Below are 23,214 nucleotides of genomic sequence, written 5' to 3' on the forward strand. Positions count from 1 at the left end.
ACCTTTGAGAGTCTGTTCTCTCTTTCCATCATATGGGTCAGGATATTAAATACAGGTTGTTAGGCCTGGTGGGCAGGCCAGTGCCTTTATGAAGAACTGGCCTGGCTCCATCTTGGGCTTAAAGTCATCAGATAGTAAAAAACAACTAGGCTCATTCCTGTTTATGATTAAATTTCTGTTTCTCAAGGATTGCCCTATGCCCCACTTGTAACCTTAACTACAAATAGTTCTGTACTGCCTGTTCCAGGAAATGGCAACCATGCCTCTGTTTCAAGAAGTTGTTATGTCCACCTTGTTATGACCATTTGTTAAGACCACCTTATTGTGGTCACCTTGTTAAGACCACCTTGTTGTGACCACCTTGCTGTGGCCACCTTGCTGTGGTCACCTTGCTGTGGTCACCTTGCTGTGGTCACCTTGTTATGACCACCTCACACCCATGTCTTGTTTCAGAAGCTGGTATAACTAACTTGTTGTGCTTATGTTCTGCTTCTTTGCCTGCCAAATCCCCTATCTGGAAATCCCCTGCCTTATCTTCCCCATGTCCAATGTTGATTTCTTAAACCCCACCTTAAGGAGAGACAGCCCATGTACACACACACACACACACACACACACACACACACACACACACACACACGAAGCTTCCTTTAGTTAATTGCTTGCTTTAATTTGGCCATGATTTGGGTCAGTGGTCTTTCTCCTCGCATCTGTGGGGTTAACATTTACCCACTGAGCCGTCTGGATGGCTTCCTTGTTCTGTTTCCATACAGGGTGGTGAGGGACGGGGTTGAGCCTCAGGATTGTTCTGCCCAAGGCTTGAGCAGAGTAGCTCAGATCACTCTGTTCCCCATTGCCTTACTCCCTTTTCGAGGAGCTCAGAGCTTCATATACAAATTGAACAGCTAAAGTGCTGTGTAACCTCGGGCAAAGAGCTTGACCTCTCTGTGTTAGTTTCTATGTTCCCTTTGACCCGTGATCGTGTTTATTGTTCAGTTAATTCAATTAAGGCGTAGCAGAGACAGGTCCCACAGGGATGTCTTAAGAGCTTGTGAAGGATAAAGCTTGGACCCAGAGACGTCACTTTCAGAGAGTCAGCCAGATAGCGTCAGCAGGATTCCACTTTTGATTTTCACGTTTGCACACGAGCTCGAGTTGCAGAGGGAGGCTGAGTGATCTGGAGTTTCTGCCCTTTGTGTCATCTGCAGGGGGGCAGGAGGGGAGGGAGGGGCTGAGAAATAACCAGACATCCTTCAACTGTCAAGGTCTAAGTTCAAGGGGGAGTAAGCTTCTGCGCTGTGCCGGAACCCGAGGAGTCCGCGCCGGGCATGGGAGAGCAGCGCGGCAGAGCAGATCATCGCTACGGTCTGCACCTGGCGCGCCCCGTCCCCTGGAGGGTGCACCGCCCACGGCGGCTGCCATTGGTCACGGTACGTGCACGTCTTTAGAATCCAATCATCGTCGCCCTCCGGGCTACACCCTCCGTTCGTCCAGCCTTGCCCTCGCCGGGCACCCCAGCCTACTCCAGTGCGGACCTTGCTCTACTGAGATTGGCCGAGAGCGCTGCCCGTTTGATGCTAGGCTTCTATCCTCGCGCGCCTCTAGGCCCCGCCTCTCCCCTTCAGTTATTGGGCAAAAGCGCTGCCCGTTTTCTGCAGGCTCCAATGCTTGCTTCTGTCCCCCGAACTCTCCGAGAACAAGCGCCGCCTCTCCACGTAGCTCCGCCTATGCCCCTAGGCCATTGGTCGAGAGCGCTGCCCGTTTTCTGCGGGTTCCAATTCTCGCACGCCTCCTCGCCCGGCTTCCCTGCCTCGTACCCCGTGTGGACCGCTCGGAGAACCGGAGCCACCCCTCACGTAGCCTCGCCCCCTCCATCAGCGATTGGTCAGAAAGAGTGTCCGTCCGCGTCATGCTCCGCAGGTCTCGCCGTCTCCGGCGCTGATTGGTCAGAACCTGGCCAATGGCGGCACGGCCTGGGCCCCGCCCGGGCCGCGAGCTTCGGGGAGCTCGAGGCGGGGCTGCGGCGGCTGAGGCGGCTGGGGCGGCGGCGGCGGCGGCGGCGGCGGCGACGCGTCCGGGCAGGTGAGCGCGACCCCGGGAGCGCAGACGCCACGGGGCGACGCGGGGTGGCGGGGTCCGCGAGGCCCGGGCCGGGAAGAAGCGCGGCACGGGGCGTTTCGTTATGACAGCAGTGCCGCGAGCGCGGAGAGGTGACAGATCCCCTCACACACACTGTGTCGCGCGTCCGCGGGGTCCCCACGGCCAGGCCGAACCCTGAGCTCACACGGAGCTGCCCTGCGGGTGACAACCCACGGAGGCCGAGGTGGCAGCTCACGCACCCCACACCCGTGCCTCGGTGACCCATCCCCTCACCGACCTTCCGCAGCCCCTGTCCCTCCTCGGAACCCGGGTGGAAGCTTCGGGTGCCGCCCGGCTGCGGCTGCCCTCTGCTGCACACGTGCACCTGCGTGCCTTCCCGGTCCCCGTCGCTCAACTATCGCTTCACTCCCAAAGCAAAGCCCACCTAACTGTTCCCTTGTAGTTTTAAAAATTACGTGTGGGGTGGTTTGCTTTTGGAGGCAGGGCTTCACTGTGTAGACCAGGCTGGTCTTGAACTCAGAGATCTCCCTGCCTCTGCCTCCTGAGTGCTAGGATCAGAGGTGTGCGCCAGTACACCTGGCCTCTTATTGTTTTAACAGTGTTTTTTATTTATTTCTACTTTTTCCCTTTATTGTATTTATTTATTGATTATTTTCGAGGTCAAGGTCTTGCTCTGTCGCCCAGGCCGTCGTTGAACTCTTAGGAAGTGTGCTTGAGGGCAGGTGAGATGGCTGTTCTCTCCCCAGGATCCAGAAAGAGAACTGACTTCCAAAAGTTGTCCTCTGAAGTCTACATGGGCTCTGTGGTGCCCCCCCCCTTAATATAATATTATTATATTATCTGTCATCCCAGCACTGGACAGGTAGAGGTAGAAGGATCAGGAGTTTCCACATAGTGAACTAGAGACAGCCTTGGGGGGGAGGGGGGGGAGAGAGAGAGAGAGAAAGAGAGAGAGAGAGAGAGAGAGAGAGAGAGAGAGAGAGAGAGAGAGAGAGAGAGAGAGAGAGAGAGAGAGAACACACAAACGAGCAAGCAGCATGGACTGGAGCTGAGTTGGTAGAGCTCTAGTTTGAAGCCCTGGGTTCCATCACCACATAAGCCAGGTGGTAGTACACTTGTCATCTCAGCACTTGGCAGTGAAAGCAGGGGCATTGGGAGTTCACGTCCAGCCTGTGCTATGCAGAGACCCTGTCTCAAAAGACGCACCACAAATAAACAAAAGACCCAGGGCTTTACAGCTTTCAAGTCGTTTCTGGCCTTGGAGTAATGTTATCAGCCTGATCCCCACAGTGGTCCCGGTTTTACCAGCCACAGATCTGAAGCCCTGGAATGCTGCTGCAGCCTCTTTCTGTGCCCCTTGAGCCCTGAACCTACACTTTGAGCCCACTCCCTGTCAGTGGCTGGTTGCTTGTGTTTATCTCTCTGGAACTGGTGGAGGAGGGGAACCCTACCATACTCCACCCCATTCCCAGGCATTTCTCCCAAGTCGTGACTGATTGGATCCGGAAATGCTAAGCTGGAAGGCACAGCTCCTAGGTGGCTGCCTGAGCATGTGTGTCCAGGCCTTGGCGGGTGTGGGGGCGGGTGGGCGGGTGGGGTGTTGAACGTCTGGGGTGCTGTTGGTTGTGGCCAGACAGGGCCCTCTCTGTGACCTGCCCAGCTCCTTGACTGTTCACCAGTAAGGAAATACTTCTCACAGTTGAGAGGGATAGTGTTTCAACTGCTTAAAGCTTCTAGTGAAAAGGTGGGGGCCTGGATTGGGGGGGAAAGGTTTTTCTGGAAGTTTTGTAGTTCTCCTGAGTCTGTTTTACATGTGTGCAGCGTAGAAGGAGGGTGGTGGTAAATCAATAAAGGTCCGTTTCCTATAAGGCTGGCCCCCCGCTGTCACTTTCAATGGTCTTTCTCTTCACTGAGGATGGCGCCAGAATGTTCCTCCTGGTCACCTTCAGCTTCTCCTGTGGAAACTGTAGCCTTTGGGACTTTCCATTCGATTTCAAGCAAGGTCATGGGGTACAGCTCAGTAGTAGAATTCTTCCTTAGGATTTTCAAGGCCTTGGGTTTCACTCCCCAAGCCTTGCAAAAAAAAATAATAAGAATATGTGTGTGGTGTATATACTTGTATATGAGGTTGTGTTTATATGTGCCATGTAGATATGCATATGTGTGTATACAGCTGTTCTTTTTGTGAGATGTGTGCATATTTGTGCAGGTGTGCATGAACACACAGAGGCCAGGGGAGATGTCTGGTTTTTCTCCAGCAACCATGCCTGGCTTTTTACATGGGTGCTGGGGATTTGAACTTGGTGTTCATGCTTGCCTGCAGCAAGAGCTCCTACCTACAGTCATCTGCTCAGCCTCCCCGAGACAGGGTTTCTCTGTAACTTTGGAGCCTGCCTTGGAACTCACTCTGTAGACCAGGCTGGCCTCAAACTCACAGAGACTCACCTCTCAAGTGCTGGGATTAAAGACGTGCACCACCACTGCCCAGCTTATTCTTTTATACACACGTTTATAAAATGTGTATATAAAATTAAATTTTGATAATGTAAGTGATATTTGTGTTAAAAATCAGTATATGTTAGCAATGGTGCACTTAACCAAGCCCTTGGAAGGCAGAGGCAGGTGGATCTTTGTGAGTTTGAGGCCAGCCTGGTCTACATAGTGAGTTTCAGAATAGCCAGGGCTACATAGTGAAACTCTATTCCCAATAAATCAGTATTGTGATCCTAGTTCCAGGGAGGTTGAGGCTGGAGGGTAGTGAGTTCAAGGCCAATGTGAGATACTTAGCTAGACCCTGTCAGAACAAAACACAAATAGAAAAGTAATGATAACCCCCTGAGTGTAGTGGTGAAGGCCTGTAATCCCAGCATAAAGGAAGCTGAGACTATATTGAGGCCAGTTTAGACTACTAAAATCTTGTTTCAACAAAACCAAACAACCAAAAAGCCCCAAAGGGCTGATTTGCTGCTAATAGCCACCACACCGGCATTTAGGAGGTGGAGACAGGAGTACAGGAGTTCAAGGTCATCTTCAGCTACACAGCAAGTTCAAGAGCCACTTGGGTTACTTGAGACTCTGTATCAAGCAAAGCAAAAAACAGTTATTAAATAGCAAGATGATAGCGGACCGGACCATAGGGTCTGCACAGGCTCCTGCTGCACAAGGGCGGGTAGGGAATGAACATGGGTGGGTCAGCACCCCACTCCCCATGTGCAGCCCCTCGGAGTGACCCCTGTCTTCGTGTTGAGGTGCAGCTGCTGGGGCCAGGCCAAGGGCACTACTAACTGACCATTGTTCTCCTGGGGAGAAGGTGGGAGGCCTGCTTCCTCCAGTAGCCAACTCAGACAGTATTGCTTTAAGGGCTCAGGCCTGCCCCTGTGGCAGGCTAGCAGTGGTGCAGGAGAGCCTTTGATCTACCCCTCTAACGTCCTGGCTCAGGAAGCAGGCCTCACAAGAAACTTCTGATCCTCCTCTACAGCGAGGTGAAAGACCAGGATGTATCCCAGACCCCTCCCTGCAAAGCACTAGGGGAAATCTTGGAGAGGAGACCACATGAGACCTGTTGTCATGGAGTGGGGGTTCAAGATTAACAGAGGATGAAACCTCTGACCATGAGTGGCACCCAGACTTGGGTCTTGATATTTTAGGATAAGGCACCCCAAGGAAAACAGTTGTGAGGCAGGGGAGATGGCTGACCAGTGCTTGCTGTACACACATGAGGCCCTGAGTCCTAGAACCTCTCTGAGAGAAGTATGGAATCCCAGGGCAGCAAGGTGGAGACCAGTGAGTCCCTGGGGCTTGCTGGCCTGCAAGCCTAGCTTGACTCTCAACCTTCCTAATGCTGGGACCCTTTAGTACAGTTCCTCATGTGGTGGTGACCCCCAAACATAAATTTATTTCATTACTACTTCATGAATGTAATTTTGCTACTGTTATGAATTGTAATGTGAAGATCTGATACGGAACCCCCCCAAGGGGGCCGAGACCCACAGGTTGAGGACCACTAGGCTAGAGAACTATCTCAGCTGTTAAGAGTACCATTCCAGGGAGGCACCTGATAAGAACACACATACATAAGTGCATACATGTATGCACACAGACACACGTACACAATGCATGCATACTCTTGCACATACCCATGCACACACACTCATACAGGAAGAACTAGTCATCTGTTGTTTTGGTGTTGAAGTGAAGGCCAAGGGTTCATGGCAGCTAGGCAAGTGTTTTACCAGGGAGATATGCTTTCAGACCATTTGTTGTCTGTCTGTCTAACTACCTACCTACCTACCTATCTATCTATCTATCTACCTATCATTTGTGAAACAGGGTCTCTCTACATAACCCTAGCTGCCCTGGAACTCACTCTCGATCAGGTTGGCATAGAGTTCAAGAGATCCACCTGCCTCTGCCTCCTAAGTGCTGGATTAAAGGTATGCACTACCATGCCCAGCTATAAAATATTTATTTCTTTGAAAGCTGATGAAGTGACTCAGCAGATGAAGTCAACTGCGAAACCTGGTGACCTGAGTTTCATACCCAGGACTCATGTGGTGCCACAAGTTGTCCTCTGACCTCCACATGCCCCCTCCCTAAATAAATGGCATTTTTTTGGTTTTGTTTTTTGTTTTACTTTGTTTTGTTTTTTTTTTTTTTTTGGTTTTTCGAGACAGGGTTTCTCTGTGTAGCTTTGTGCCTTTCCTGGAACTCACTTGGTAGCCCAGGCTGGCCTCGAACTCACAGAGATCCACCTGGCTCTGCCTCCCGAGTGCTGGGATTAAAGGCGTGCGCCACCACCGCCCGGCTGTTTTGTTTTTGAGACAGTGTTTTTCTGTGTAACAGCCCTGGCTGTCCTGGAACTTGCACTGTTGTCCAGGCTGACCTCAAACTGTCAGAAATTTGCCTGCCTCTGCCTCTGCCTCTGCCTCTCACTCGTATTAAAGATGTGCCCTACCACGCCTGGCTATTGCAGGCTGGAGAGATGGCTCAGAGGGTAAGAGCACTGGCTGCTCTCCCAGAGGTCTGGAGTTCAATTCCCAGCAATCATATGGTGGCTCACAACCATCTGAAATGAGATTTGGTGCCCTCTTCTGGCATGCAGGCAGAACACTGTATACATAATACAATGTATATACTGTATACATAATAAATAAATCTTTTTTTAAAAAATGCCATTTGCAGAGGGCTGGAGAGCTGGCTAGGTAGTTAAGAGACCTGGCAGTTCTTGCAGAGGACCGAGTACTTGACTGGAAACTCACAGCCATCTGTGACTCCAATTCCAAAGGATCTGCTGTCTTCTTCTGGCCTCCTCAGGTACCTGGACACATGCACATGTGTACATTTTTTAAAGATGAAAATAAATATTAAAAAGGGAGGTTATTTTAAAAATGTGTCTCTGGCCAGGTGTGTTAGTGTGCATATCTGTTATCCCAGAACTGGGCAGGTATAGGCAGGAGGAATCAGGCATTAAGGTCAATTTCAGACTGAGCTATATGAGACCTTGTCTCAGGATGTCTCAAAAATAAATCAATAAGGGACTGGGGAGATGGCTCAGCGGTTAAGAGCACTGGCTGCTCTTCCCGAGGTCCTGAGTTCAATTCCTAGCAACCACATGGTGGCTCACAACCACCTATAATTTGATCTGGTGCCCTCTTCTGACATGTAGGCAGAATACTGTATACATAATAAATAAATTAATTTTAAAAAAATAAAAATAATAAATCAATAAGCTGGGCATGGCAGCACACACCTTTAATCCCAGCATTGGGCAGGCAAATCTCTGTGAGTTTGAGGCCAGCCTGGTCTATACAGAGAGTTCTAGGCCAACCATGGCAACACAGTGAGACTCTGTCTCAAAAGTAAATAGATAAGGGAGTTAAGGGCACTGACGGCGTTTCCAGAAGACCAGGGTTAGATTGCCAGCACTCCAGTTCCAGGTGAATCCATTGCCTTCACTGCCCGATGCAGACACTGCACATACATGGGTTCACAGACACACCTGCAGGCCTCATATACATAAAATAGAAATAAATAAACCTTTTAAAATGAATAAACAAATGCATTAGGTGTGAAAATTCATGTTGTACTCAGGTATGGTGATTCAGGCCTGTAGTGCCCGTACTCAGGGGCTGAAGCAGGAGGATGACTGTGGATTCAACACCAGTCTGAGCCACAAATTGGACTTGGTGTGTTTTTGGCTTGGGGGGATATTTTTTAAATTTATTTATTTTTATTTTATGTGCGTTGATGTTTTGGCATGGGTGACTGGAATTACACACAGTTATGAGCTGCCATGTGGGTGCTGAGAATTGAACACAGGTCCTCTCGAAGAGCAGCCAGTGCTCTTAACTAGTGAGCACTTAACTCCAGCTCTTGGGAGGTTTTTTTATTTTATTTTTTTGGTGGGGAATATGCAAGGATGAGAGGGTGGGCCTGGGAGGAATGGGAGGTGAGTGTAATTGGGGTGCATTGTATGAGATTCCCAAATAACTAAAAAAAATTATGTTGGGAAAAAAAAGAACAAAGGGCAAAATAACCATTCCACTTTTGGGCATGGCACAGATGTAGGGCACCCGCCTGACCCTAGGAAGTCTTGTTTCCATTCTCAGTACCACACAAGAACCTGCATTTTGTTTACTTATTTTCCTTTATCTTTCCTGTGTGTGAGTGCATGTGTACAGGTCATGGTGTATGCCTGGAGGTCAGAGGACAGCCTTGGGTGCTCCTCCTCAGACAGGGTCCGTTGTTCTCAACTGTGTAGGCCAGGCTGGCTGGCCCACGATTTCCAGGGATTCTGTTTTTTGCACCTCCCATTTCACTTCTGGGATTACAGATGCACACTTAACACTACACCTGGCTCCAAGGGGTCCTCAGTGTTGTGTGGCAGCTTCTTGGGGTCTCAGACTTGTGCAGCAAGCTTTTTCTCTGCTGAGCCATCACCAGAACTGTGTTCATGTTTGTGTAGTGGTGGTGGATGTCTGCACACACCTGGGTATGTATATGGAGCAGATGTTGGGTATCTTCTTCCATCGTGCTCCACCCTATTCCCTTGAGACAGGATCTCTCGCTGAACCCGAGGATGGCCATTTTGACTAGGCTAGTTAGGTGACCAGCAGCTCCTGGGATTATCCTGTTTTTGCATGTGTATTTCCTGTTTTTGTGTGTATATTAATATTTAGAGTACAAGACCATGCCTGGATTTTCATGTGGGTGCTTGGGATTTGAACTCAGGTCCTCTTTGAGAAGTTGTAAATTACATTTATTTATTTATTTGTGGAGGATGGGGTAGAAGTGTGAGTGGGGTGCATGTGACAAGGAGCAGGTGTTGATGGAGATCAGAGGACTTGTGGAAGTTGGTTCTTTCTACCATGTGGGCCCTGAGGTGGAACTCAGGATCAGGATTGGCAGCAAACCCCCTTCATCGGATGAGCCCTCTCACATACCTAGAACTCCTGTCCTCTTGCTTTTACAGCAAGTACCCACCGAGCCATCTCCCAGAGTCAGAAATGCAGTTGGGAGGTTTTTTAAAGATATGTTTATTTTATGTGTAGGAGTTCTTTGCCTGCATGTATGTCTATGTACCACATGCATGCCCAGTGCCAACAGAGGCCAGAAGAGGGTGTCAGATTTCCTGGAACTGGAGTTACAGATGGTTGTGAGCACTATGTGGGTGCTGGGAACTGAACCTGGGTCCTCCTAAAGAGCACTCAGTGCTCTTAAACACTGAGCCAGCTCTCCAGCCCCAGAAATGCATTTTTTTTTTTTTTTTTTTTTTTGGTTTTTCAAGACAGGGTTTCTCTGTGTAGCTTTGCGCCTTTCCTGGTACTCGCTTTGGAGACCAGGCTGGCCTCGAACTCACAGAGATCCGCCTGCCTCTGCCTCCCGAGTGCTGGGATTAAAGGCGTGCGCCACCACCGCCCGGCCCCAGAAATGCATTTTTAATGTAAGTGTCAAATGCCTGAAAAGTAGGGTTCTCTGACAGTAGTGATGCGTGCCTGTAACTTCAGAATGCTGTGGCAGGAGAGCAGGGCATTCTAGGCTGGCCTGGGCTGCATAGTAAGATCCTGCCTAAAAAAGAAAAAAAGAGAGCCGGGCGGTGGTGGCGCACGCCTTTAATCCCAGCACTCGGGAGGCAGAGCCTGGCGGATCTCTGTGAGTTCGAGGCCAGCCTGGGCTACCAAGTGAGTTCCAGGAAAGGCGCAAAGCTACACAGAGAAACCCTGTCTCGAAAAACCAAAAAAAAAAAAAAAAAAAAAAAAAAAAGAAAGAAAAAGAAGAAGAAAAAACATTAATCCCAGCACTCAGTAAGCAGGTGGATCTCTATCTACAGAGCAAGTTCCAGGACTGCCAGGGCTACACAGAGAAATCCTGTCTTGGAAAAATTTAAAAGACCCAGTCTCAAAAATAAATAGGTAGAATACATAGGTAAGTAGATATATGGATGGATGGATGGATGGACGGACAGATAGATAAAATTAAAAAAGAAAGAGAAGTAGTATGTGGTGTGAAAAGAAAGTGTATAAAAAAAGTAACATGTAACGGGCTGGAGAAGTAGAATGCTGTCCCCTGTTGAGCCTCCTGGGTCATTGTGCTATTTTTAAATGTGCCTGTTGGACATCTGTTTTCTTACTGAGGCACCTTTTGCTGTGACCATCTTGTAACATGCTCACATCCCAGGGGCATTTGTTCTGTGAAGGGAGCAGAGGCGAAGAACACACAACTTTTACTACAGGTCATTGTTTTATTGTTTCATTGTTGGCTATTAAGCTTTCACTGCAAGTCCAGGGAGGTTCCACAAGCCAGCACTGGGGAGACTGAGGCTAGAGGATCCCTGGATTCAAGGCCAGCCTGGGCTATATATTAAGACCTTGTTTCAAAAGTAATGCCAGGGATGTCCAGAAACTGACACCTGGCATCCTCATGAGGAGAAGAGATGACATAGAGACACCTGTCAGGGAGAGGGCCGGCAGGATATAAAGGAGCTCCTGGAGTGTTGGGCTTGTTGGGAGCCACCAGGCCTGGGACAGAGGGACCTGGTCCTGCCAACACCTCCACCAGGCCTCCTAGCCAAATAGAAGGCTCTTCTCTGCAGTCCCACATCATCTGAGTCACAGCCATCTGTGACAGCAGCTACAGGGAGTGAATACAGGAGGTGTATGGTGACTGTCCTGCTGACAGAGACACAGCAAACGCATGTGACTCCAGCACTGGGGAGGGTAGGCAGGAGGAGGCCGGCGATTCACTCAGCTTGGCCCACTTTGTTTCCAAACACTGGGGAAACCAGCTGGGCATGGTGCTACCTGCCTGTGGCCCAGCACTTAGCATCCCAGCATTGGGAGGATGAGGCAGGAGGGTCAGGAACTTAAGGACAGCCTCTACTATGTACCTGGCTGGAGGCCAGCCTTGGCTACTTGATACCCTGTCTCAAAACACACACACACACACACACACACACACACACACACACACACACACACACACACGAGTGAATCCAGTCAGATAATGAGCTACTCATGTCATGCTGGTTCCTTAACCCTTGTGTTTAAGTCCCTCACTTCTCTGTCTGTCTCCTTCCCTCCTCTTCTCACTTTCCCCCTCCCTCCCTCCCTCCCTCCCTCCCTCCCTCCCTCCCTCCTCTTCTCACTTTCCCCCTCCCTCCCTCTCTCCCTCCCTCCCTTTCCTTTCTGACAAGGTTCCCCCCATGTAGGCCAAGCTAGCCTTGAACTTGTCCCCCTGTCTCAGCCTTCCCAATGCTGGGATCGCAGGTGTGTGCTGCCATGTCTGGCTTCCTCCATAGATGCCCTCCATTTGTTTTTGTGGTTCTAGGGGTGGGACCCAGGGCATTGTACATGCTAGGCAAGTTTTCTCCCATTTAGCTATGAGCTATATTCCCCAGCCATTTTTATCTTTAATTTTGATACGGGGTCTCACACTGTAGCCTAGGCTGGTGTGGGCTCTTTGTGTGTGTGTGTGGGGGGGATGTTTTGCTTACATATATATTTGTGCACCACGCATGTGCCTGGTGCCAGCAGAGGTCAGATCATGACATTAGATCTCTAGAACTGCAGTTACAGATGGTTGTGAGGCACCATGTGGGTGCTGGGAGCCAAACCCCTGACTGCAAGGACAGCCAGTGAGTGTTCTTAACCTCGGAGCTGTCTCTCCAGCCCCGGGCTTTGGTCCTCCTCCCTTAGCCTTCTGAGTAGCTGCAGTGCCAAGCTCTCTAGGTCCTGAGACTACAGGTCATCTTAGGTCATTTAGAAGCTGAAACAGTGTAGTGCTGTGCACACAGTTGTAACAAGGTGTTGTTTAGGGACCTAGGACAAGAAAAACAGCACGGATGACAGAGCTCACAGCTTACTCAGGTGTGGCTTTCTTTTCTGCAGAATGAGTGGGTGCAGCAAACTTCTGGCAGCTCTCAGCGGGAGTCTAGGTTGCTGTCAGGAATCCTGCGGCCACTGCATCCTCCTCTGCAGTGTGTGGTCCCCTCATCCCGACCTGGAGGAAACAGTCCTGGTGCCCAGCTCCCAGCGTGTTGGGAGGAGGATCTGCTGCCTCTCATGCCTTTCCCTAGAGCAGACGGCATTTAAACATGGCAGAGAACAGCTAAAAGTATCCTTCCTCCCAGCACTCAGGATGTGGAGGCAGAAGGATCAGGAGTTCAAGGTCATCCTTGGTTATATAGTTGAGTTCAAGGCCATATGTAAGACCCTTTCTCAAATAAAGAGGTCGGGCATCATGGTACACTCCTTTAGTCCCAGCATTGGGGAGGCAGAGGCAGGAGGATCTCTGAGTTCAAGGCCAGTCTGGGCTACAGAGTGTGACCAGTCTCACAAATAAACAGAAAGATGGTGGGGAGTGCTGGACTGGGCAGGTGCATGGCCATTTGGAGCATTGGTTGTCAAGGGGTCTGTCTCAGCCCTGCCTGCTTCCTTGTTAGGGAGCACACTAGCCAGCACACATCACTTGCCCAGGAATATAGTGACAGATGGAGGGACAGGCATGTAGCAGTCACAAGCCTCTGTCTTGTTACAGCAGCACTATGATCTGTCCCCATTCGGGGAAGCATCAGCATAATGAAGAGCTGCGCTGGGCAGCAGTGGAGATGTGCACAAAGGCAGGAACAGCTGGCAAGGCTAAAGCACCAAGCAGGTGTTGCACATCTGGGTCCTTTCTAGGCCCTGGCCTTCCATGACCCCTAAGTGGGAATCAAGGAGAAATGGGTAGGGAAAACACTTCTTTTGGGGGGCGGTTCACAACAGGGTTTCTCTGGGTAGCCCTGGTTGTCTTGGAACTCTGTGGACCAGGCTGGCCTCAAACTCAGAGATCCTCTTGCCTCTGCCTCCTGAGTGCTGGGATTAAAGGTGTGTGCCTGCTCGGCTGAAGAACCACTTCTTGAATACTCAAGGCACAGGAAATACTGGGAACAGTAAGGACGGGATTTTTAGGATGGGTTTCAAAGAATGCAGAAAATTTTTCTAGCAGAGCAAAGCATGAAAATGTGGAGTTCAGTGTGTCCAGGTGATTTACCTACCTGTCAGTCACTCATAACTGTGAGTGGCCAGGTGCACAGCACTGTACTGCACCCCATGTGGTGAGAACCTGGGCTTTTGGAGATAAACAGCAGTAACCGAAAGGGACCCAGCATAGGGGCTTGAGTGCACATCCAAGGGCCGCTGGGCATAGTGTGGGTCGGCAAGAACAGAGGACAGTGACTTTTTGTACACTTGTTTATTTATTGTGGTGGGGGAGGGTGTGTGTGCTGCAGCATGTGTTGGGGGGGTCAGAGGCCACTGGCAGGAGTCAGTTCTCTTGGTTCACCAAGCGGGTTCCCGAGATGGAACTCTGGCCAGGAGGCTCAACAGCAAGTTTCCACCGCTGAGCTGAGCCGTTTCACTGGCCTTTTCTTAAAATTTTTCCTTTTCAGTTCTGGAGATGGAACCCAGAGATAAGCAATCTCCCACTGAGCTGTATGTATCCCCACTCCTCTATGTACCTTTTCATTTTTGAGGCAGTCTTGCTAAATTGCCCAAGCTGGCCTGGGACTTTCCATGTATACCGCCCAGGCTGGCCTGGTAACCTCAGATCCCATGTGCCGGGTTAGCAGCTATGCCCTGTGTCCAGAGTTGTCTGGGTCTTTTGAGACATGCATAGAGCTCCCAGCCAGGGGGACAGTCATAGTCTCCAGAACACAGAGTGAGGAGCTATCTTCGAGGCTGGCAGGCAGGCAGGGTTAGCAGCCAACAGTCACCATGCCAGACACACCAAACTCTATGAACTAGGAAAGAAAACAGCCTTTATCATTGGCAGACAGATGGTAATTGGCTTCTGATGGCTGTCATTATAGGAGCCACTGCAGGCTTGGAAACCCTGTCACTGAACAGTAATGCCTTCTAGATATTGGGTAGGGCTGCAACCTCCAACTGCACCCTGAGCAGTGGTTCAGGTGGTGGGCCTCCCTAGGTAACCAGAGGTCTGACACTCAAGGATGCTGAGGATGGAACCCGTGTCTCCCACAGGCTGTGTGTGTGCTCCTCACCTGACCTTCCCCACTTGCTGTCTTGGGAGTTGTCACTACATCACTCCCCACCCACCTTGCTTGTGTGGGCAATGGGTGATGGCCAGAGTAAAACAGTAGAACGGGAGAGGGAAGGTAGCTCAGTGGTGGAGTGTTTGCTGGCACCTGTGAGGTCCTGGGTTCCATCCCTAGTACTGAAAAGAAGTGAGTTGGAGCCAGGTGTGGTGGTACATTTCTGTCACCCCAGCACTCAGGAGGTAGAGGCAGAAGAGTTGGGTTTTACAGTTGTTTTCAACTGCACAACATGTTTTTGGCCAGCCTCAAGGGACAGCACAAGAGCCTGTTTGAAAGAGAAAAAAAAAAATGAGAAGAGGGCTTGGATACAGCTCAGTGCTTTAGCAGTTTCTCAACACCCAGGAAGCCTTGGTTCAAACCCAGGCTGACAAACAAAGTTGGCTTTGAGCCAGGCATGGTGTTGCGCATCTATAAACCCAGCACTTAGGAGGCTGAGGCAGGAGGATCAGGAGTTCAAGCCAGCCTAAGCTATGTGAGACCCTGTGTCAAAAACAAAAAAAAAGCTGGGCGGTAGTGGCACACCTTTAATCCCAGCACTCAGAGGCAGAGGCAGGCAGATCTCTGAGTTCCAGGCCAGTCTGGTCTACAGAGTGAGTTCCAGGACAGCCAGGACTACACAGAGAAACCCTGTCTCAAAAAAACAACAAAAAAAAAACAAAACAAACACCAACAACAAAAACAGGATAGAAGACATATCTATTCCTACAAACCAATGTTGGTCACAGAGATCAATATTTTCCCTGCTTCATAGTTGGCACTTCATCTGGACACACACACACACACACACACACACACACACACACACAGAGAGAGAGAGAGAGAGAGAGAGAGAGAGAGAGAGAGAACAAAGTGATCATAGAGCAGAGCACAGAGGTGGCAAAGTGGCCACTCTACCCAGAGACGCTTAGCTGACCTTATCTAGGAGGTCCAGGCCTGAGCGCTGGGAGAAACCCTGGGCTGTGTCTTCCCAGGCTCATTGTGAGAGCACAGCTGACCTGTCCAGCACTGGAAGGAGGACACAGGCAGTGTCCCCATGGCTGTCCCATCTTGAGCAACAGAAGCTGGGGAGAGGAGACAGGAGGCAACACAGATCAGAAAGACAGGATGGGGATTGTAATGCCTAACGTTGGGGAAGGACATGAAGAACTAGCAATAGACCCCAGACAAAGCCTGGTACCTGCAGCTGTAGTGGCAGGGTAACAACAGCGCCCTCTGCTGTTTATATGTGCATCTTGGTTCTGGTGTAGTCAGCTGTGTCCTTCCCCATTGTGTTCCCACCCCCTCCCACCTCCATCGGAAGCGCTCAGCTCCAGGCCCTTCTGTACAGTGGTGCATTGTTCGCCTAGCCCCCGAGTGTGTCCTCCCTTGACGACAGAATATAAGCTGGAGTGCAAATGCTGTCTCACTATATTGTTTCGGAAACCGTGAGCATGCTCAGTGCTGATGCTTGGTGTTTGACCCGGTGCCTGCTCAGCAAGCTGCCTACACCGTCAGCTCTTGCAGACAATTTCCGTGTTTGCTTTTCAAGTCACCATGGGTCACTGTCCACTTGACCTAACTGGCCGCCTCTGGGGAGCAGAGCCTCACAGATGGTGAGGCACATTCTACAGAGTCCTCACATTCCCACTGTGTGTACAGGAACCACATCGTGTCCTCCTGACCCGACATTTCTAGCCAAACCCCACCTAGCTTTGTCTGGGGACAGGCGCTGCAGAGCACCAGCTGGCTCATCTACTTCTTTGCCTTTGAGGTCTGGTCTTGTGCCTCATTAAGGCCAGGGTGATTATTATTACCTGAAAAAGTCTTGGTATATAGAGCCCAAGCCTTGGATTTGACCATCCTGCAGCAGCCTCCCAATGCAGGGTGACAGGCTGTTTGGCAGCGCAGGAGATGGAGGCCACGTAATTGCACCAGCCAGGAAATCGCCTCCCCACTGAGCGCCATTGCCTGCCCCAAGATTTTAAAAGTCATGCAGGCCTAGTCCCTCAGCCTCTCTCAGAATGCTTTCCTGTTTTTTTCCAGGCTTGTAAAAGGCTGGGGTAGCCTCATGCCAAGGCTGGGTACCCTGGCTGCCGTCCCTCAGGTGTGTTTCCCCATCCCGTCTTCTACTAGGCTGTATGAGGCCTTAGCTACAGCAAGGGCAGGTTAACCAGTCCTTAGCCTGGTGGTTCAGACACTGACTTCTGTCCCCACCCCAACATGAGTTCAGAGAGGGACTCCCCGAGTGCTGGAGCCAGCTTCCAGGGCACTGAGCTGCTCAAGACACTGCCTGTGGCAGGTGATATTCTGTCTGGCTTTGGGAATTGATGTCCAACCTCCCCACCCCGACCCTGTGGCTGTTCCTCTGCGATAAGTGAAGGCGTAATTAAGGAACACATGTTTTTTAGGACAGCTTTGAGGTCTGGGCTCCCTAGGGAAGGGATCTCCTGCAGCTTTGGAGTCCTGTGCTAGGCTTGGCTGAACATCTCCAAAAAGTAAGGGAGACTCCTTAGTAGAGGGCGAGTGAGCAACCACATATGCACACCAGTGACCTCCTGGGGTCACTGTGACTGTCACCTTTGCGGTCAACAGGTCACAGCCTCCCCACCTACAGACGATGGGGGATTTTTGTAGATTTTAGGCTGCTGGCAGTGGGGGCTAGGGAGCAAGGGGCAGCCATACATGGCCTAGGATGTAACCACACCCATCCCACTGCCTTTCATTGGAGAATTCTAGGCAGATGCTCTACCCCCGAGCCACACCCCCAGCTTGTCACTGGGGGATTTTAGGCTTATGCTCTGTCAGAGTTTGATCCTCAACTCCCCATCTGTAAAGCAGACCTAGCCATCATCAGCTCAGACAGATTAGATAAGGGCAGGTCTGGCATGTGACACACAGTAGCTGCTCCTGTGCCATGTCTGTGATGTGTGTCTCCTATCACCCCATCCTCACCCCTCCACACAGAGGCCAAGGGCAACCTCGGGTGAAGAGTTTCACCAAAGACTCAGAGACCCAGTGTGAGGAGAAGGGTTGGTGAGGAGAAGTGTGCACTCTGCCGAGAAGGTCTCCTAGGAAACCACCTAGCACAAAGCCCTGCAGAAGGCTGCAGAAGGGTGCCTCCCATAGCGCCCTGCATGTGCCCTGCGTGACCCTACTGCCCCAAAGGCACCACTGTCGAGATGCTGCAGGTGCAGGCCTGTCACCCGACAGCCACAGACATCCGAAACAGCTCAAGATACTCTTGGGCTGGCCCAGGGGCTGTCCATCTTCATTTGGCATTGTTTTGTAACCTTTATTTCACCCATTCATTTTCATTTTACTTATTTATTCATTTGAGGCAGTTCCCCACTTTGTTGCCTAGACTGTCCTTGAACCTGTGATGAACCCCATGTCTGAGCCTCCTGAGTGCTGGGGTGACAGGTACGTCCCACGGCACCTGTTGTTGTGTGGTGCTGGGATCGGAACCATGGCTTCCTGACTTCTAGGCAAGCGCTCCACCAACTGAGACGCAGCCCAGGCCCTAGTTTGGGTCTTTTGATTTTCAAGTCAGGGTTTCTCTGTGCGCCTGTCCTGGAACTTGCTCTGCAGACCAGGCTGGCCTCAAACTCAGAGATCCGCCTGCCTCTGCCTCCCGAGTGCTGGGGTTAATGGTGTGCAGCACCACCGCCTGGCTAGTCTCTTTACAGCCCTGCGTATTGCTTACTTGTGGTAATTTTATTTGTGTTTATTTGTATGAGTATGGGTGTTTTTCCTGCATGTATGTCTATGTATCACATGTGTGCAGTGCCTACCAAGGTCAGAAATGGGTGTCCAATCCCCTCAAACTGGAGTTACAGATGTTTGTGAGCCAACATGTGACTGCTTGGAAATGGAACTCGGGTCCTCTGCAAGAGCAGCCTGTAACAGGAATCTTAGAGAGTCTTATTAATAAAACAAACCCAGAGCCAAGTATTGGGGTGAAGCTGGAAGATCAGAGAGGCAGAACAAGCCACAGCTAACCTCACCTGGCCAACTTCTCAGCTGGTCTTGTTTCTTCAGTCTGGAAGCTTCTGTGTCCTCATCCCAATGGCTTTCAGCTGAACTGCTGCTCAAAGCCTGAAAGCTTAACCAGCCAAATGCTTCTAGTTTCTGGTCCTCACGCCTTATATATCTTTCTGCTTTCTGCCTCACTCCCTGGGATTAAAGGCTCGATTTCTGGAATTAAAGGTGTGAGTCACCATGCTTGGCTGTATCCTTGAACACATGGATTTCTGCCTCTGGAATGCTAGGATTAAAGGCATGTGCTACCACTGTCTATCCTCATGTTTAATATCGTGGCTGCTCTGTCTCTGACCCCAGATAAGTTTATTAGCGTGCACAATATTTGGGGAAATACAATACCACAGCAGCCAGCATTCTTAACCGCTGAGCCATCTCTCCAGCCCCTCGGTAGGGTTTTTTTTTTTTTTTTTTGAAGGTTCTGCATGTGGAACCCAGCAAGCATTGTCTACTGCTCTGCAGCAGCTCCTCATCCTCATGGGACCCCATCTCATCCTCAGCACCCACTCTGGCCCCTCATATAAGCCCACCCTGCATGGTGGTTGGCTGGTTCACGAGCATGGCTTTCTGTCCACAGCACAGCTCCCTGAGGGGCTCAGCTCCATACTGACTCCGAGGAATACACAACTGAACTTGCAAGTCAGCTGTTCTGGAGTAGTGAGCCCTGGATCACCAGGCTGGGCTGAGCTTTGGCCTGGCGGTCCTCAGGGTAAATATTGACAGAAATAGCTTCCTTTCGCTTGTTTTTCTGTTGTTGAGACAAGGTCTCAGTGTGGAGCACAGGCTTGTCTGGAGCTTATGATCCTCCTGCCTCATCCTCTGGAGTGCATCAGAAGTAACTCTTGGGCTGTTGTTACTCCTCTTGGGATATCCATGAGTCTGGGTGCTGAGAGGAAGTGCCGGTGTCCTGAGGGGCTGGGGCCCCAGGATGTGCAAACAGACAGGTGCCCAGGCTAGGTACCACAGACCTGCAGGGTGGGTGGCAGTGTCATCGGAGTTGGTGAGAGCCGCCTGAGTTTTCAGGGTACTCCTGGCTTTATAAAGCAGCATCACTTTCTAACTCATCAACTGGGTCAAGTTAAGCTCTGTAGGGGGCTTATCTGGACTCGGGCCAGACTTGGAGTTCAGAGACCTCACCGGGTTTCGAAGACAGCATCTGATCTGTTCCTTGCCTCCTGACCCTACATCTTATTCCATCCATGTCAACCTATCATTCCTCTGGGGTAGAACCCAGGGCCTTACACGTGAAAAGCTCTACCACAGAGGTATACCCTAAACTCCTTCTCTTTTTTTTTTTCTTTCTTTTTTGTAGTCCTGGCTGCCTGCTGGAACTGCTCTGTAGAATCTCAGCTCAGAGATTCACCTACCTCTGCTTCCCAAGTGCTGGGATTAAAGGTGTGCACCAGGACAGGCTAGTCCTTCTTTTAAAAACAAAAAAAAACCAAAAAAACAAAAAACCAAGGTCTCGTGTTTCCCAGGCTGGCCTTGAACTCCTCCTGAGCATTGAAGTGAGAGGTGTGCACAGTCCTGCCTGGCTCCAGACCTCTTTCCGTAAGCACTCATTCTCCTCCCTGGCCGTGCTATTGGTCAGACAGTTTCGTGCACTAGGCAAGGACACACCTGTGTCACTGCCCCTTCATCATGTGTGTCCTGTTTCTCACAGTTCCGCTGGGAGGTGAGTTTTGAGAGTCAGGGCAGAAGGGAAGACCCTTCTTGTCACACCACAGTGGAGCACAGCCTGCCTCAGGGCCCCCAGAGTCCACATACGCACAAGCACATTCGATAATGTCCTGTCTGCTCAGAGCCTGCACATCCTCCTGGGGACCTTTACTTACTTTTTCTGTTACATTTATTTGTGTGGAGGTTGTGTGTGTGAGAGAGAGAAAGCACTTACACCCACATGTGTACACACGGAGGTCAGAGGACAGCTCGTCGGGTTTCCCTTCGACCATGTGAGTTCTGGGGAGTTCAGGGCTCCACGCACAGCAGAGTTCTCTCCTCTCGGCAGCGTCCTACTCATCTACTCAGTCAGTGTGGAGTCCTGGAGACTCACGTGTCCTGCTTCCACCTTCCTGTTTCCTACCCTGGGATTGCCCTCTCTGAGCACCTCAGCGTACTGCTTGCAAGCTCACAGTTATGCTTCCTGTCCCAACCTCAGTTGTTGTTTGTGTTTGTGTTTTCTTTCTTCCCTTCCTTCTTTCTCTTAAGTTACTGGGGTTAGAAACTAGCACCTTCTACAGGCCAGAAAGAGCTCTACTGCTGAGCCATGCCCCTTACGGGTGGGGGTGGGGGTGGGGGGTGTCTAGGCAGGGGCTCTTCCCCTGAGCCACGCCCCGAGCCCCTCAGTGATGGGTTCCAGGCCAATGTTCTCCCACCGAGCCACACTCCCACCTCTCCTTTACTTTTTACTGTTGCCAGGCTGACCTTAAGCTCACTCAGGTCCTTCCACCTCAGCTCCCAAATGGTAGGGTGACAGTCCTGCACCACCAAGTCTGGTGATTAGATCGTGCAAAACCATGAAGACTGAGACCTCCAAGAACAATGGTGCACAGTGGCGTCTCTGTCATTCCTCCATCCCTGCTTCCCCCTGAGGTCCAGTGTCCTGAGAAGGTGGGGCCTGAACACAGGTGGCTGTGCTGGGCTAGGTCTTCAGGGAAGAGTGCAGGGAGCAAGGCCTTCCTTTACGCAACTTCTTTCTGCAGAGAACAGGCAGCTGGTGTCGAAGAGAACCCTTGGGTCTAGACTCATGCTGGAAGACCACCCTGGATGGTGGTGGGACTGTGCTCGGTGCTCTGGGCATACAGGTTCTGCTAGCACGAGATCAGGAAAACAGACTGTGATGGTCATGTGCAAGTGACAGGAAAGAGAGACGTTTGTTATGAAGCCCTCAGCCCAGGGCCCAGGGGCTTCAGCATCTGACTAACGTCAAGAGCAAGGGCATCTTCTCCATCTTGGGAATGGAGAACCAAGAGTCCAGTAAGGAAAAGGCCATGGCGCTGACCTGGTCAACTTCGGAAGGCAACAGCCAAGCCACCCTTGGTTGGACAGTCACCATCCCGCCAAGTCCTGCTCATCTTACCCAGCCTTTCTCGTTCCTCAGGACTGAGTCTCCCACTGTCCAGCGCGCCTGGGATGGGTAATGGTGTGCAGGAAGGCTCGGTGCGCCTGCGTGAAGATGCCGAAACTGTTCTGTCTGGGTCCGTCTCCTCAAAGGCAAGTACTGCCATCTCCCTCCCTGTGGGACAGTGGTTCTCAACCTTCCTAATGCCGAGACTCTTTAATACAGCTCCTCGTGTGTGGTGACCCCCAGCCATACAATTATTTTCATTGCTACTTCCTAACTGTATTGTAATAGCTGTGGTTTTGATGGTGTTAGGTGACCCTTGTGGAAGGGTCATTCAATCCAAAGGGGTCTGGACCCACAGATTGAGAACCACTGCTGTAGGGTGGTCTCTGGGGTCCTCACTGGGTCAGCAGAGCACAGTACAGTCCTTACCACCCTCACTCCTTTACATATCATGTACCATTTCTATCTTTGCTTATTGTGAGCAAGGGCCGTGAGGCACCACGAGAAGATACCTGCTCCTGAGGCATCATCAAAGCCTAGTTGACGCATGAATCCCGCCAGACCCAACAGCTGGCAGGAGGCACTGGAGAGCAGGGACTAAAGAATGGAGAGCAGGTGGCAGGTCTTGCTGCAGTTGAAGGAGACTGTCCTCTAAAAGTGAGAGTGGTGCTGGGCAAGCTAGCGTGCCTCTGTGGTCCCACTCCTCAGGAGTCTGAGGCCAGAGAGTCACAAGTTCCCAGCCTGCTTGGGCTGTAAAGCAAAAACCCATCTCTAAAACCTTGACAACAGCAAAGCAACAGCTCAGGCCACCCTTGTTCCCTGTGGGCATCCGCTGCCAGTGATGTCCTGCTGAACTCACAACACCGGCTGGCACAGCCTGCAGGCCTCCCTAGGCCTGGCAAGCACTACACCAACAGTCACAAAGTCCGTGGGGTCAGTGGCTGAGCTGGCAGTACCCTGTGGTCCTTCTGACCTTTCCCTGGGTTACAGGAGGCACCTGGGACTGCCAGGGGGACAAGAGGATGCACTCACCAGAGCCAGCTGGGAAGTCACTAATAGGGTACTTATACATAGTCTTTCTGAGGCTAGCTGACTGCCTGACAGAATGTAAAGCATTAAGCATTCCAGAGAGCCTCCAGTACAGCTCTTGCCCACCCCCCACCCCCCATCCACCCCGGGACCCAGTGAAGACACCACTACCAGTGAACTCCCTCAGTCATCACTCACCTCAACCCCCCCCCCCCCCCCCCCCCGCCTGTGGACCACCAACATCACCCCCTGCTGGCCACTGGACCCCCGAACATCACCCCCTGCTGGCCACTGGACACCCCCAACATCACCCCCTGCTGGCCACTGGACCCCCGAACATCACCCCCTGCTGGCCACTGGACACCCCCAACATCACTCTCTGCTGGCCACTGGACTCCCAACATTGCCC

The 23,214-nt window shown here is 51.2% G+C and overlaps 1 protein-coding gene across 1 annotated transcript in view; it reads left to right on the top strand.

The window, feature by feature from the left end:
* The first annotated feature begins 1,975 nt into the window (after window positions 1-1,975).
* The window catches only part of Slc25a42 (solute carrier family 25 member 42), a 30,150-nt gene continuing 8,911 nt past the window's right edge, over window positions 1,976-23,214 (top strand). Inside the window, exons 1-2 of the mRNA XM_052752672.1 lie at window positions 1,976-2,082; window positions 21,810-21,922. Of these exons, the coding sequence (XP_052608632.1) occupies window positions 21,842-21,922 (81 nt within the window). The 5' untranslated portion in view covers window positions 1,976-2,082; window positions 21,810-21,841. The remainder of the gene's footprint in view (window positions 2,083-21,809; window positions 21,923-23,214) is intronic.

The sequence above is a fragment of the Peromyscus californicus genome, unplaced genomic scaffold (genome assembly GCF_007827085.1).
Source record: "Peromyscus californicus insignis strain IS unplaced genomic scaffold, ASM782708v3 Scaffold_23__1_contigs__length_62951481, whole genome shotgun sequence".
Classification (NCBI taxonomy): domain Eukaryota; kingdom Metazoa; phylum Chordata; class Mammalia; order Rodentia; family Cricetidae; genus Peromyscus; species Peromyscus californicus.